General features: G+C 50.5%; 1 protein-coding gene across 2 annotated transcripts in view; it reads right to left on the bottom strand.

The window, feature by feature from the left end:
- The window catches only part of LOC144498443 (CD9 antigen-like), a 70,252-nt gene that overhangs the window by 32,204 nt on the left and 23,044 nt on the right, over positions 1 to 15,004 (bottom strand). The window contains exons 5-8 of one of the 2 annotated variants that reach the window (XR_013498698.1): positions 14,581 to 14,679; positions 10,679 to 10,741; positions 7,816 to 7,899; positions 6,877 to 7,730 (exon numbers count right to left, since the gene is read on the bottom strand). Coding sequence is in view for 1 of the 2 variants with exons in the window: in XM_078219557.1 (XP_078075683.1) it covers positions 7,668 to 7,730; positions 7,816 to 7,899; positions 10,679 to 10,741; positions 14,581 to 14,679 (309 nt within the window). In the remaining variant the exon portion in view is untranslated. Of the gene's footprint in view, positions 1 to 5,192; positions 7,731 to 7,815; positions 7,900 to 10,678; positions 10,742 to 14,580; positions 14,680 to 15,004 lie in introns of those variants that run through there. The other variant, XM_078219557.1, reaches the window with a different exon arrangement.

Genomic DNA, 15,004 nt, shown 5'->3' with positions numbered 1-15,004 from the left:
GATGAGGAGAGATTTCTTCACTCAAAGGGTGGTGAACCTGTGGAAATCTCTACCACAGAAAGCCGTGGAGGTTAAGTCACTCAATGCATTCAAGAAAGCAATCGATAGTTTTTTTAGATTTTAATGGCATCAATGGGTATGGGGAGAAAACAGGAAGATGGCTTTGAAGTTTATTTATTAGCATCACAAGTAAGGCTTACATTAACACTGCAATGAAGTTACTGTGAAAATCCCCTAGTTGCCACACTCCGGCGCCTGTTCGGGTACACTGAGGGAGAATTTGGCATGGCCAATGCACCCTAGCCAGCAAGTCCTTCAGACCGCGGGAGGAAACCAGAGCATCCGGACGAAACCCACGCAGACATGGGGAGAACGTGCTGACTCCGCACAGACTGACTCAAGCCAGGAATTGAACCCGGGTCCTGGCGCTGTGAGGCAGCGGTGCTAACCACTGTGCCACCATGCTGCCCCATTGAGATCGAGGATCAGCCATGAAACTTGAGGGGCCGAATGGCCTACTCCTGCTCCTAGTCTCTATTTTATTTTATAGAAACCCTACAGTGCAGAAGGAGGCCATTCGGCCCATCGAGTCTGCACCGACCACAATCCCACCCAGGCCCTACCCCCACATATTTACCCGCTAATCCCTCTAACCTATACATCTCAGGACTCTAAGGGGTGATTTTTAACCTGGCCAATCAACCTAACCCGCACATCTTTGGACTGTGGGAGGAAACCGGAGCACCCGGAGGAAACCCACGCAGACACGAGGAGAATGTGCAAACTCCACACAGACAGTGACCCAAGCCGGGAATCGAACCCAGGTCCCTGGAGCTGTGAGGCAGCACTGCTAACCACTGTGCTACCGTGCCGCCCCTATGTGTCTATGTTAAAACACAACAGGATTTATTTACAAAAAAATGCTCTCCCAATATTCTCAGTTTGTCAGTGATACTGAACTTTCCTTGTCTCCAGGACTGTACTGGAATTCCTCCTTATCTGAATCACAATTCATAGGATCCTTATGTGGAGAAGGAGGCCATTTGGCCCATCGAGCCTGCACTGACCGCAGTCCCACCCAGGCTCTATCCCCTGTAACCACACGCATTTACCCTAACTAGTCTCCCTGACACTAAGGGGCAATTTAGCACGGCCAATCTACCTAATCTTCACATCTCTGGATGGTGGGAGGAAACCGGAGCACCCAGAGGAAACCCATGCAGACACGGGGAGAACATGCAAAATCCACACAGACAGTGACCCAAGGCCGGAATTGAACCCGGGTCCCTGGCGCTGTGAGGCAGCAGTGCTAACCGCTGCGCCACCGTGCCGCCTCATTTTTTTTCAACCTGCCCTTGACTTGAAATACTCAGTGTATTCAGACAAATCAACTTGAACTTATCTCAGTGTTTAGCTGCTGTGTAAAAGAGGGCACGGACCTTGCATGAAAAGGATATTGTGCAACTTCCCACCCATGCTATTTGTCCCGTTTTTCTGGGGATATCATTTGCAAGGGACTTGTTCCGTAAATTGTGGTTTGCAGAAAAATAGGAAGTGCTTTCTACGAAACCAGATGTGTTGTTCATATTTCATGTCCTGACATAAGTTTAACCTTGACCCTCAACGCAAGTTGATGCTCCGAGCTGCTTTTGCTCAGTTTTCTCTGAGTTGTTTCAGGAAGCCCATCACTCCCAGGCAATCTTACAGCACCAAAGGAGGAGCGGCACGGTAACAGTGGTTAGTGCTGCTGCCTCACCCTCTGCGTGGGTTTCCTCTGGGTGCTCCAGTTTCCTCCCACAGTCTGAAAGATGTGCGGGTTAGGTGGATTGACCATGCTAAATTGTCCCACAGTGTAACCCGAACAGGCACTGGAGTGTGGCAACTAGGGGATTTTCACAGTAACTTCATTGCAGTGTTAATGTAAACCAAAGGGGCAATTTATCATGGCCAATCCACCTAACCTGCGCATCTTTGGAATGTGGGAGGAAACCGGAGGAAACCCACGTAGACACGGGGAGAACGTGCAGACTCCACACAGACAGTGACCCCCAGCTGGAATTGAACGGAGTCCCTGGGGCTGAGAGACAGCAGTGCCAACCATTGTGCCACTGTGCCACCCTGGCTTGGAAGTCTTCAATTACCAGCACCATACAACAAGGGGACAATTTCCATTGGGAGCCCAAATTGATGATGCAATTATCACAAATGTTCCATCAATGCCATTTGTTTTCTTGTTGAACTCTGGGAAAAGGGGGAGACGGTGATGTCAGGGTAATGTCACTGGGCTCGTAATCCAGAGAGTCAGGCCAATGGTCCGGGGACACAGGCTCAAGTTTCACCGCGGCAGCGGGTGGAATTTAAATTCAGTTAATAAATCTGGGAATGAAAGCCAGTCTCCGTGACGGCGACCATGAAACTACCTTCCATTGTCGGGAAAACCCATCTGGTTCACTAATATCCTTGAGGGAAGGAAATCTGCCGTCCTCACCCGGTCTGGCCTACATGTGACTCCAGAGCCACAGCAATGTGGGTGACTTCTATCCGGCCTCTGAAAGGATTTGGCAATTGCTACTCAGTTCAGCGGCTATTAGTGATGGACAACAAATTTGTCGGTGGTGCCCACATCCGATGAAATAATTAACAATGGCTTCTGTTAATAGGTTCTCCCTGAAGGAATCACTGCCACCAAGCATGGCATCTCCGAGGGGCCCTACATATCAGGCCCATGGAGGTTCTGGGCTCATCATTCCACCCCCCCCCCCCCCCCCCCCACCCACCCACTCTCCCACGGGCAGGCCGGGAGAGCGAGATTAGGTAGGGTCTTCAGTTGGTTCACAGATCTCCAGGATAAAAAAAGAACTTGCATTCATATAGTGCCCCTCATAACCTGAAGACATCCTGAGGAGCTTTCCAGTGAATGGTGCACTTCTTGACCCAGCGGACCTTGGCACCCAGGGGCTAAGTACCAAGAGCCTCAACTTGTCCTTCCACACACCCATCAACAAGGAAAACAAACGCATGGTTTATGGTAACTTATACCTCTTCACACAGAGCGGTGAGAATGTGGAACCCCTCCCACAGGGATTGGTTAGAACATAGAACAGTACAGCACAGAACAGGCCCTTCGGCCCACGATGTTGTGCCGAGCTTTATCTGAAACCAAGATCAAGCTATCCCACTCCCTATCATCCTGGTGTGCTCCATGTGCCTATCCAATAACCGCTTAAATGTTCCTAAAGTGTCTGACTCCACTATCACTGCAGGCAGTCCATTCCACACCCCAACCACTCTCTGCGTAAAGAACCTACCTCTGATATCCTTCCTGTATCTCCCACCACGAACCCTATAGTTATGCCCCCTTGGAATAGCTCCATCCACCCGAGGAAATAGTCTTTGAACGTTCACTCTATCTATCCCCTTCATCATTTTATAAACCTCTATTAAGTCTCCCCTCAGCCTCCTCCGCTCCAGAGAGAACAGCCCGAGCTCCCGCAACCTTTCCTCATAAGACCTACCCTCCAAACCAGGCAGCATCCTGGTAAATCTCCTCTGCACTCTTTCCAGCGCTTCCACATCCTTCTTATAGTGAGGTGACCAGAACTGCACTCAATATTCCAAATGTGGTCTCACCAAGGTCCTGTACAGTTGCAGCATAACCCCACGGCTCTTAAACTCCAACCCCCTGTTAATAAAAGCTAACACACTATAGGCCTTCTTCACAGCTCTATCCACTTGAGTGGCAACCTTTAGAGGTCTGTGGATATGAACCCCAAGATCTCTCTGTTCCTCCACAGTCTTCAGAACCCTACCTTTGACCCTGTAATCCACATTTAAATTAGTCCTACCAAAATGAATCACCTCACATTTATCAGGGTTAAACTCCATTTGCCATTTTTCAGCCCAGCTTTGCATCCTATCTATGTCTCTTTGCAGCCTACAACAGCCCTCTACCTCATCCACTACTCCACCAATCTTGGTGTCATCAGCAAATTTACTGGTCCACCCTTCAGCCCCCTCCTCTAAGTCATTAATAAAAATCACAAAGAGCAGAGGGCCAAGCACTGATCCCTGCGGCACTCCGCGAGCAACCTGCCTCCAATCCGAAAATTTTCCATCGACCACCACACTCTGTCTTCGATCAGACAGCCAGTTACCTATCCAATCGGCCAACTTTCCCTCTATCCCACACCTCCTCGCTTTCATCATAAGCCGACCATGGGGGACCTTATCAAATGCCTTACTAAAATCCATGTATATGACATCAACTGCCCTACCTTCATCAACACACTTAGTTACCTCCTCAAAAAATTCTATCAAACTTGTGAGGCACGACTTGCCCTTCACGAATCCGTGCTGACTATCCCGGATTAATCCGCATCTTGAGATGAGTAGCACAGATCCATTTAATGGAAAACTGTAAAAACACATGAAAATGAAAGAAATAGAGCGATATGCTGATAGGATGAGGTTCAAATCCCGGGTTCGAATCCCGCTACGGCAGATGATGGAATTTGAATTCAATTTTTAAAAATCTTGAATTAAGAATCTATTGATGACCATGTAACCATCTGGCTCACTAATCTCTTTTAGGGAAGGAAATCTGCCGTCCTCACCTGGTCTGGCCTTACAGAGGTCCATAAAGTAATGAGGGGCATAGACAAGGTAGATAATCAACATTTTTTCCCAAAGGTAGGGGAGTTTAAGGTGAGAGAGGGGAGAGATACAAAAGGGTCCAGAAGGGCAATTTTTTCACTCAGAGGGTGGTGAGTGTCTGGAACGAGCTGCCGGAGGCAGTAGTAGAGGCGGGTACAATTTTTGTCTTTTATAAAGCATTTAGACAGTTACATGGGGATATGGGCCAAACACGGGCAATTGGGACTAGTTTAGTGGTTAATAACTGGGCGGCACAGCCAAGTTATGCCAAAGGGCCTGTTTCCATGCTGTAAACCTCTGACTCTATGACTCCAGAGCCACAGCAATGTGTGGTTGACTCTCAACTGCCCTCGGGCAACTAGGGATGGGCAATAAATGCTGGTCAGCCAGCGACGCCCATGTCCCACGAATCAATAAAAAGAATGAAGTGAAGCGAGGTGGGAGGAGGCAGGTGCCCACGCCAGCACAGGGCCGGGGAGCTGAACTGTAAACACTTTGTAATTCTTTACAAAACACAGAGAAACATCTTTTTTCACTCTTTATTATTGGAATTTCCATTTATTTTATATACTTAAGAGCATTAATTTATAATCAGTCATAATAAAAAGAAGCTGCATTTTATTACTGGCAGAGTAAGTGTTGGAATCGAGCTGAATCCACAGGTGAACCCAAAGCTTGTTAACCATGTTAAACTCAATCTAGTCTATAATTACCGAGGGGTGCCCAATCACATCACCCAAGGGTGATCCTCCGGCTAAAGTGGGGTGGAATTACAGAACGTGGGGCCCGATTCTCCCATTGTGACCCACAACCTTTCTGGCGGGTCGGGTTGGGACATGCGTGTGTCGGCCATTTCGCGGGTTCCCCGTGAGTATTTACGACCCACGAGCATCTCCCAACCGGAAGAAAATGGCACAGCCAGGAACGCGCAGAAGTCCGGCGGGAACTGAGGTAAGTAATTTGAATATGTTTTAAATGTAATTTGAATGTCATTTCAATGCGATTATCCATTCCGTGCCGGCCCTGATAGCATCTCCCACCCCGCCTGGAGCACTTCATTCCGGCAGGGTTTAGAGTAGCTCCCCACATTCGGGGAACTAGTGGGAGACCCCGCCAGAATGAAGGGGGGGGGCACAATCGGGGTGAATGGTGGGGGTCCCGCTGCCACTCTGCATGGGGATCGGTCTGGGCTAGAGGGAGGCCAGCGATTGGGGTGGGCTCGGGGAAGTGGGGTGGTCTGCCGGAGGGGGGCCTGCCTCCCGGGTTGGGGGGGGGGGGCTGACCCCAGGGGGGATCAGCAGGGGGTGGTCTGCCAGGGTGAGGGGGTTGGGGGATCGCCACTGCTGGGGGGGGTGGGCTGGACATCGAGGCGCTCCGGGCCGGGGAGGGGGGGGGTCGGGGGTCAGGGCTGGCCCAGGAATGGTTGTGGTGGCTGTGATTGGGGCATTGTGGGGGGGGGGGCCTGGAGTGGCAGCAGTGCGGGGGTCCCGGGCTGGCCAGCAATCGGGCTGGCCAGCAAGCAGGGAGTCTGATAGATCGGGACCACTGCGCATGCGCAGAGTTCGGGAACTGTCAGACTCCGCCGCGAATAGGCCCCGCCCCCCTGGGTTTTTAATGAGATTCCCGACTGGGACCTCTGCAGTGCACGGAGTGCGGAGATTCAGGTGAGAAGTTGAACTGACAAAACAGTCGTGATCTCGAACAGTTTTCCCACCAATTCAGCACTTTTGGGAGAATCGCCCCCATGATTTCTAAAATCTCACTTGCGCACTAACAATGGGAATTTGATGGATTGGGATAGATTTTTACTGGCTCAGTAATCGTGGGACGCTGGCCAGTGGCGAGTGTCGGAAAATTGGCTGCCTCCCGCTGCGGGAGTGAGACGAGTCCCGGAGGGAGGGAAGAATCGTATCGGAATAGGCTTCACTGCTGGGAAACTCTCCGCAAACTGAGGAAAACATCAGGAGAATGTCACTAAAATTCACCACTTGAGAAAACGGGAAGACATGAACCCACTGGAAACTGGGAATGATTGTAGAGCGTCTGCTACAAGGGCAGGAATTCCATGGAGACTGCAAAAGGGAAAAGTTTCTCTCGTTTAAAGTTGCCATCAAAAAAAATGTACGGCGCGATTCGCTGGCCTCCCCTCAGCGTTTTTCTTGGCAGAGGGAAGTGGCGCGCAGTTCACTGGCAAAGCGATCTTCCAGTCCCACCACTGTCAACGGGAATTCCTATTGAAGCCAACCACGCCTCCGGGACATCTGCAGCAGGGATACACCACCGGCAGGACTGGAGAATCCCACCGGCATGAACGGGCCAGAGAATTCCGGCCATAGTCTTTTAGTCCATAGTGGTTTTCAGCAATTTGTTGCAATGAAAGGTTTGCAGATGTACAATCTTGTACCTGTCGCTCTTTCAGTTAATAACTGGTGGTTTGAATCTTTTGAATCTTTTGCGGCACGGTAGCACAGTGGTTAGCACTGCTGCTTCACAGCTCCAGGGTCCCGGGTTCGATTCCCGGCTCGGGTCACTGTCTGTGTGGAGTTTGCACATTCTCCTCGTGTCTGCGTGGGTTTCCTCCGGGTGCTCCGGTTTCCTCCCACAGTCCAAAGATGTGCGGGTTAGGTTGATTGGCCAGGTTAAAAAATTGCCCCTTAGAGTCCTGGGATGTGTAGGTTAGTTGGATTAGCGGGTAAAATATGTGGGGGTAGGGCCTGGGTGGGATTGTGGTCGGTGCAGACTCGATGGGCCGAATGGCCTCCTTCTGCACTGTGGGGTTTCTATTTCTATGAAGAAGTTATCGGTCTGTGCGGAGTTCGTAACGAAATCCAGAAGGGGACAGAAATGCAGAACCAAATCACTGCAATAAACGTAACTTTTAACCAAATATTATTACAATTCATACATGGAAATTAATGACTGGACTTTTTCAAGAAGTTTTTTTAAAAAATAGCATTTGCGTTATAAAAGTATTTGGTTTCACAATGGCGCTTTGCTGTTGGAGATTCTGATTGTTAGATTACACCAGAGGGTTTGATAGATCGTTGCAGCAGAATGGTGAATATAATCCCAACAACCTGAAATATAAAACACACAGATGTCAACCACACACAGGAAAGTCGGTGTAAAACCTGAATCAAAATACCACAGGATCTCCCTTACTGTAATGAGGGCGACACCAAAAGCAATTGCTGCAAAGATGTGGAGTTTGGAGTTGATTATTTCTTCAATGGCTTCCAGACAGTCCTGGTTCAAAGCATCGAAAAGAAGAGTTAGCTCATAAACAATAGAATCTGAGAATCCTTACAGTGCAGAACGAGGCTATTCGGCCCAACGAGTCTGCATTCTCTGAAAGAGCATCTTACCCAGGCCCGCACCCCCACCCCATCCTTGTAACCCTACACATTTACCATGGCTAATCCCCCTAACCCGCACATCTTTGGACACCAAGGGGCAATATACCATAGCCAATCCACCTAACCTACACATCTTTGGACTGTGGGAGGAAACCCACGCAGACCCGGGGAGAACGTGCAGACTCTGCACAGACAGTGACCCAAGGCCTGAATCGAACCCTGGTCCCTGGCGCTGAGAGGCAGCAGTGCTAACCACTGTGCCACCCATTGGCATATCTCCTGAATTTCATCACAAGATCATTTAGGAATGAGCTTTGTTTTAGGTGGCAGCTATCTCTGTCCCTGAAGGGGAAGGTAGTGGCTCCATTCAAGACAATTCCAATAAGCGGACTGGTTGCAGTTAGGCGCCTCTCTCAGGGGAAGGGTCATGTGACCCGATTGCCCAATGGGAAATGAGCGTGGGGTTCCCAGGGTACAGTGCGGGCTAATGCAGCCAGACTAATCCTGGAGCGGAGAATGAACACCTGGGTTATAGCAGCATGTATATAACTGTAAATAGTCATAAAGCCATTGTCGTTTTTTAGCTAACTGCTGGTCACCAGTTATTGCATTTTCTATATTAGGGTTCTGGACTTTGAACACTGTGTTGACTCTAGGTGCTCAAATCCAATGGGAGCAGAGCGATGTATTCCCCAATCCCCCAACAACATTTTGCTGGCAAAACCGGTTCCACAGAGATCGGGGTGCCATTTTCACCATCTTTAAAGGGCACCCCCATCAGTACTGAAGTTAAGCTCCCCCACCTCCGCCCCCACTACAGAGGTGTTGTGGGACTATCCACAACTCCCCATGGCACAATCATCGGGATGGGGGCTCTCCTCCCCATTCGACATCATCATCTTTTACCCCCCCCCCCACTCAATGCCCACTTCCAGCCCCCCCCCCCCCCCCCCCCCCACCCCCCCCACACCCTTGTGTCTGTAAATTCCCTTCTCAATGGCCTTGGCATTCTTCCTCCTCCCTTCCCTCACCACATGCAACAGGAACCCCCCCCTCCACAGAAGGCATTGGCACTGCCCCTTGGCACAGGTGGACTGCCACCTGGCACTGACTGCCAACTTGGTAGTGCCAGGGGGCAGTGCTGTGGGGCAGTATCAGAGGGGCAGTGCCAGGGGGCAGTGCTGTGGGGCAGTATCAGAGGGGCAGCGTCAGGAGGCATTGCTGGGTGCAGTGTCAGGGTGGCAGTACCAAAGGGGCAGTGTCAGGAGTGCAGTGCCACGTGGGAGTGCCAGGGGGCATTGCCAGGGGGCAGCGTCAGAGGGAAGTGCCAGGGTGCAGTGCCAGGGTGCAGTGCCAAGGGTGCAATGCCAGTTGGGAGTTCCAGGGGCAGTGCCAGGAGTACAGTGCCAGGGGGACAGTGCCAGTGGGCTGTGCCAAGGGCAGTGCCAGGGGGCAGTGCTGGGAGGCAGTGCCAGGGGTGCAGTGCCAGGGGACAGTGCTGGGGCAGTGCCAGGGGGGCAGTGCCAGGGGCAGTGCCAGGAGTGCAGTGCCAGGGATCAGTGCTGGGGCAGTGCCAGGGGACAGTGCTGGGGCAGTGCCAGGGATCAGTGCCAGGGGCAGTGCCAGGGGGCAGTGCCAGGGGGCAGTGCTGGGAGGCAGTGCCAGGGATCAGTGCTGGGGCAGTGCCAGGGGACAGTGCTGGGGCAGTGCCAGGGATCAGTGCCAGCAGGGCAGTACCGGGGGGCAGTGCAGGGCACTACCCAGGTATGTCCTTCTTCCCCCCACCTCCTCCCTGGGAGGACTATAATTAAATTGTGCCCCTCGAGTGATTCAGGGCTTCCAGATGTTGTAAATCTCGCCGACGTGAATTCACATCAGCGAGGGTTGAATATTCAGTGAGGGGAGGGTGGGAGGTGGAAATGTCGGCAAAAACATTAAAGTGAGGTTTTCACCCATTGTGGACATGAACCCCACGATGCCACCAGCGAGGGGCGTGGAAAATCGGGAAACATGATCTCGCTGGAATTCCCGATTCTTGCCGGATTTTCCGCTTGTGCCACTGTTCCCTCTGACTGTGAACACAGGCTGAAAAGCAGCCCCAATATCTCCTTATATGGCTCCACGTCATACTTTGTTTTGTAACACTCCCGCGAAGGACCTCGGGATGCTTTACTTCCTTAAAACCGCGATGTAAATACAAGTTCAGAGAATCCCTACAGTGCAGAAGGAGGCCATTCGATCCATCGAGTCTGTACTGACCACAATCCCACCCAGGCCCTATCCCCATAACCCCACGTTCTTACTTTCCTAATTCCCCTGACACTAAACGGCAATTTAGCACGGCCAATCCACCCTAACCAGCACATCTTTCGGTGTGCACCCGGAGGAAACCCACGCAGACGCGGGGAGAATGTGCAGACTCCACACAGACAGTGCCCCAAGCCGGGAATTGAACCCGGGTCCCTGGCGCTGCGAGGCAGCAGCGCTAACCACTGCGCCACCGTGCCACAGTTGTCCTGTTATTCCTCTTTTCCCATTAAATGTTTGCTCTCCCTTCTCAACACAACAACCGAAGTTGTTAAGAGGGGTGAGCAGTGCGGCTCCAGGTTTATTCCAACATGCACCAATCTCACCTTCTGCAAACACTATATTCCGGATTAAATCCTCACCTTATACTGGCCGGTACATCCTTGCGTTGTTCCTGATTTATCTTTGTAACCGCAGCAGTTCAACTAAAACCCAAAAATATTCCCGTTAGTCAGAACAAAAGAAGGAAACACTTGCTGTACAACAAATTATTGGCCAAATAACCACCCTGTTTCACTGTTTCAGTTCATGTTTCAGTGCAATGTCCCGATGTAGTCCAGCGTTATTGCCATGTCGGAGGCTGGGTCACTGAGCCAGTGATCCATGGCTTCATCAGCCATGAACTGTGAGGGACAGCTCGGTGGATAGGATATTAGTATGTAGATAGGCTGGAAAATTGGGCGGGGATCCTGGATTCAGGATTCAATCCTGGACCGGGGAGCGGCGCGGGCTTGGAGGGCCGAAGGGCCTGTTCCTGTGCTGTATTGTTCTTTGTTCTTTGTTCTTTGAACTCACTTCAGAACGTTGCTGAGAGAGGCATCCCAGGCTGATCATGTTAATAATAAAAATAGTAGCGTTTAAGTTTATTTGTTAGTGTCACAAGTAGGCTTACATTAACACTGCAATGAAGTTACTGTGAAAATCCCCTTGTCGCCACACTCTGGCGCCTGTTTGGTACACTGAGGGAGAATTGAGCATGGCCAATGCACCCTAACCAGCACGTCTTTCGGACTGTGGGAGGAAACCGGAGCTCCTGGAGGAAACCCACGCAGACACGGGGAGAACGTGCAGACTCCACACACACACAGTGACCCAAGTCGGGAATTGAACCCAGGTCCCTGGTGCTGTGAGGCAGCAGTGCTAACCACTGTGCCACCGTGCCACAGTGGACCCAGTTTTCAAAGATAAGGATCGAACTTCTCCCGTCTCGTTCAGCCCGTCATCGCTGCCCAGTGAGAACGGAGAATTCGGCGCTCAACCAAATCTCCGTTCATTGAAGCGGGATTGGAAAATGCCAGATGCAGCTAAGGGTTTGAAAATGGGACAGGAGTTGTCCATTCCAGAAGGGAGACGGATCCAACAAGATAATCCGTCATCCCGCACCAACCCCTCAGTTGCAAAATCATTCACAGGATGTGGGTGTCGCCGGCTAGGCCAGCATTCACTGTCCATTCCTAACTGCCCTTGAGAAGGTGGTGGTGAGCTGCCTTCTTGAGCTGCAGTCCCTGTGATGTAGGTACACCCACTGTGCTGTTCGGGAGGGAGTTCCAGGAATTTGACCCAGTGACGCTGAAGGAATGGCGATAGATTTCCAAATGAGGGTGGTGAGTGGCTTGGAGGGGAACTTGCAGGCGGTGGTTTTCCCATGCGTTTGCTACCCTTGTCCTCCTAGGCGGTAGAAGCCATGAGTTTGAAAGGTGCTGCCAAAGGAGCCTGGGTGAGTTGCTGCAGTGCATCTTGTAGATGGTACACACGGCTGCCACTGTGCGTCAGTAGTGAAGGGAGTGGATGTTGAAGATTGTGGATGGAATGACAATCAAGCGGACTACTTTGTCCTGGACGGTGCCGAGTTTCTGGAGTGTTGGTGCTGCACCCATCCAGGCGCGTGGAGAGTATTCCCTCACACTGGGTGGCTCCGATATTGTGAAAGATGCTTTATAAACAGAAGTTCTGTCTCTCTTTCAGAACATTCAAAGCTGGTGATAAATTCCTGGTCAAATCATGGTCACTGTATCAGAAAAGGTGCCACGGTGATAATGGCATATAGAGTGGATGGCATAGTTAGTGCAGCTCCACATGAGATGTTGCCGTCACACACCAGCTGTTCCACACTCTTTACACTGTGGCCTTAAACAATAAACTCGATTTCAACTTTCCTCTAAAACCAACAGATTGCCACCAGGAATTCTTTGTGCAGTGTCTGCTTTCCTCAATTTGTTCACTACAGTGTTAGAACCATTGAACCCCTACAGTGCAGAAAGAGGCCATTCGGCCCATCGAGTCTGCACTGACCACAATCCCACCCAGGCCCTATCCCCATATCCCTACATATTTACCTGCTAATCCCTCTAACCCTCATATTTACCCGCTAATCCCTCTAATCTACGCATCCCGGGACACTAAGGGGCAATTTAGCATGGCCAATCAACCTAACCATCTTTGGACTGTGGGAGGAAACCGGAACACCCGGAGAAAACCCACGCAGACACAGGGAGAATGTGCAAACTCCGCACAGACAGTGACCTGAACCGGGAATCGAACCCAGGTCCCTGGAGCTGTGAAGCAGCAGTGCTAACCACTATGGTGCCATGCTGCCCTAATGTCACTGGGTCAATAATCCAGGACAGGCTGATGCTATGGGATCAAGGGTTCGAATCCCAGCACGGCAGTTGGTGGAATTTAAATTCAATTAATAAATCTAGATTTATTAATTTCAGTAACGGTGACCATGATTGTCGTGAGAACCCACCTGGGTCACTAATGTCCCTTTAAGGAAAGAAAACTTGCGTCCTTACCCAGTTGGGCCTACATGTGACTCCAGAGCCACAGCAATGTGGCCGACTCTTAACATTCCCTCTGAGATGGTAAAGTAAGTCACTCAGTTTAATTCGGGATGGGTGATAAGTGTTGGCTCAGCCAGCAATGCCCACTTCCCATGAAAGAATGTTTTTTAAAAAGCAGGATGCTGACATTCCATCCTTCCCAGTGCTCTGTCCCACTTTATATTCGGGTGAAAAGATTCCCGTATCTAAATCATTCACTCTCAGGATGTGAGGTTTGTTGGCAAGTCCAGCAGACATCATTAACCCCTTAAGTTACCCTGAGACAATGGTGGTGGGCGTTCTTCATGAACTGTCTAATACAACCCAACAGCTGGCCAGGACAATTCAGAGGGCAGTTAACGGTCAAACATATTGGTGTGAGCCTGGAGTCACATATAGGCCAGACTGGGTATAGACAAACAGAATCATATAAGAAAGACAGGGGCCACTCAGTCCATCACACCTGTGCTAGCTCTTTGAACGTTGCTGCAAAAATATTTTCCCGCAGGGAGTTGCAAAGTCATGGGATGCACAGTCTGAAAGGTTGCGGGGGCCAGGTTGCAGAGGAACGTTCAAAAGGCGTGTATGCATCATGTAATGTAATGCGCAGGGTGATGGTGAGCACACTGGGGACTGGGACCAAACTGTTCAGGACTGTCAATGGGCCAGCACAGACACGACCAGCCGAACGGCCTCCTCTTGAGCTTTAACATCTTTTGGCCAATCTTCAAACTCAGTTCAAATTCTCGAACATAATAAAAGCAAATTACTGCAGATGCTGGAATCTGAAACCAAAAGAGAAAATGCTGGAAAATCTCAGCAGGTCTGGCAGCATCTGTAAGGAGAGAAAAGAGCTGAGTCCAGATGACCCTTTGTCAAAGCTGGCAAAGAGTGGATAGTCAGAAGTTTTTTCCCAGGGTGGAAGAGTCAATTACTAGGGGGCACAGGTTTAAGGTGCGAGGGGCAAGGTTTAAAGGAGATGTACGAGGCAAGTTTTTTACACAGAGGGTGGTGGGTGCCTGGAACTCGCTGCCAGGGGAGGTAGTGGAAGCGGATATGATAGTGACTTTTAAGGGGCATCTTGACAAATACATGAATAGGATGGGAATGGAGGGATCTGGTCTCCGGAAGGGTAGGGGGTTTTAGTTCAGTCGGGCAGCATGGTCAGTGCAGGCTTGGAGGGCCAAAGGCCCTGTTCCTGTGCTGTAATTTTCTTTGTTCTTTGTTCTTTGACTTCTGGGCTCGAAACATCAGCTCGTTTCCCTCCTCACAGATCTGCCAGAGCTGCTGAGATTTTCCAGCATTTTCTCTTTTGGTTTCAAATTCCCGAACTGCCTGGTGTGATTCAAGGCTCACTTTCCCTCGATCACTGGCCCAGTAACAGACCTGCAGTCGCCTACCCCACGCAGTGAGTTGCATATTTGAGAAAATACCCAACCTACGGTTTTGTGCAGGGCGTTGATCATGCATTTAAAGTCGATATCTTCTAGGCTGCTCACGTCGATGGTCCCAGCGTAGGCATCCTGCAACTGCTTAATGATCTGGACAGGAAGGAAAAACACTCTCAGCTCGCTGCAAAGGATTCATTTCATCTGACACAAGAGCTGGAGATGTACATTCGGATCACACCCAGAATGGGTGAAGGAGAAGTGAGGGGGACTGAGACACCAATGTTGGACATTGAGTTTGTAACCGTGGGACAGTCGGAGGAGATTTGAAGGGGCAATGTTGTGTATTGGAAACATATGTGGGGCAGACCTTGGTTAAAAATGAAGGGAGTTTTATTAATGGGAGAGACTAAAGAATTCGTAGAGAGACTAGAATCCAAGGGCACAGCCTCAGAGCAAAGGGGTGACCCTTTAGAAC

The sequence above is a fragment of the Mustelus asterias genome, chromosome 9 (genome assembly GCF_964213995.1).
Source record: "Mustelus asterias chromosome 9, sMusAst1.hap1.1, whole genome shotgun sequence".
Lineage (NCBI taxonomy): Eukaryota > Metazoa > Chordata > Chondrichthyes > Carcharhiniformes > Triakidae > Mustelus > Mustelus asterias.
This window is presented reverse-complemented; position numbering and strand designations above follow the sequence as displayed.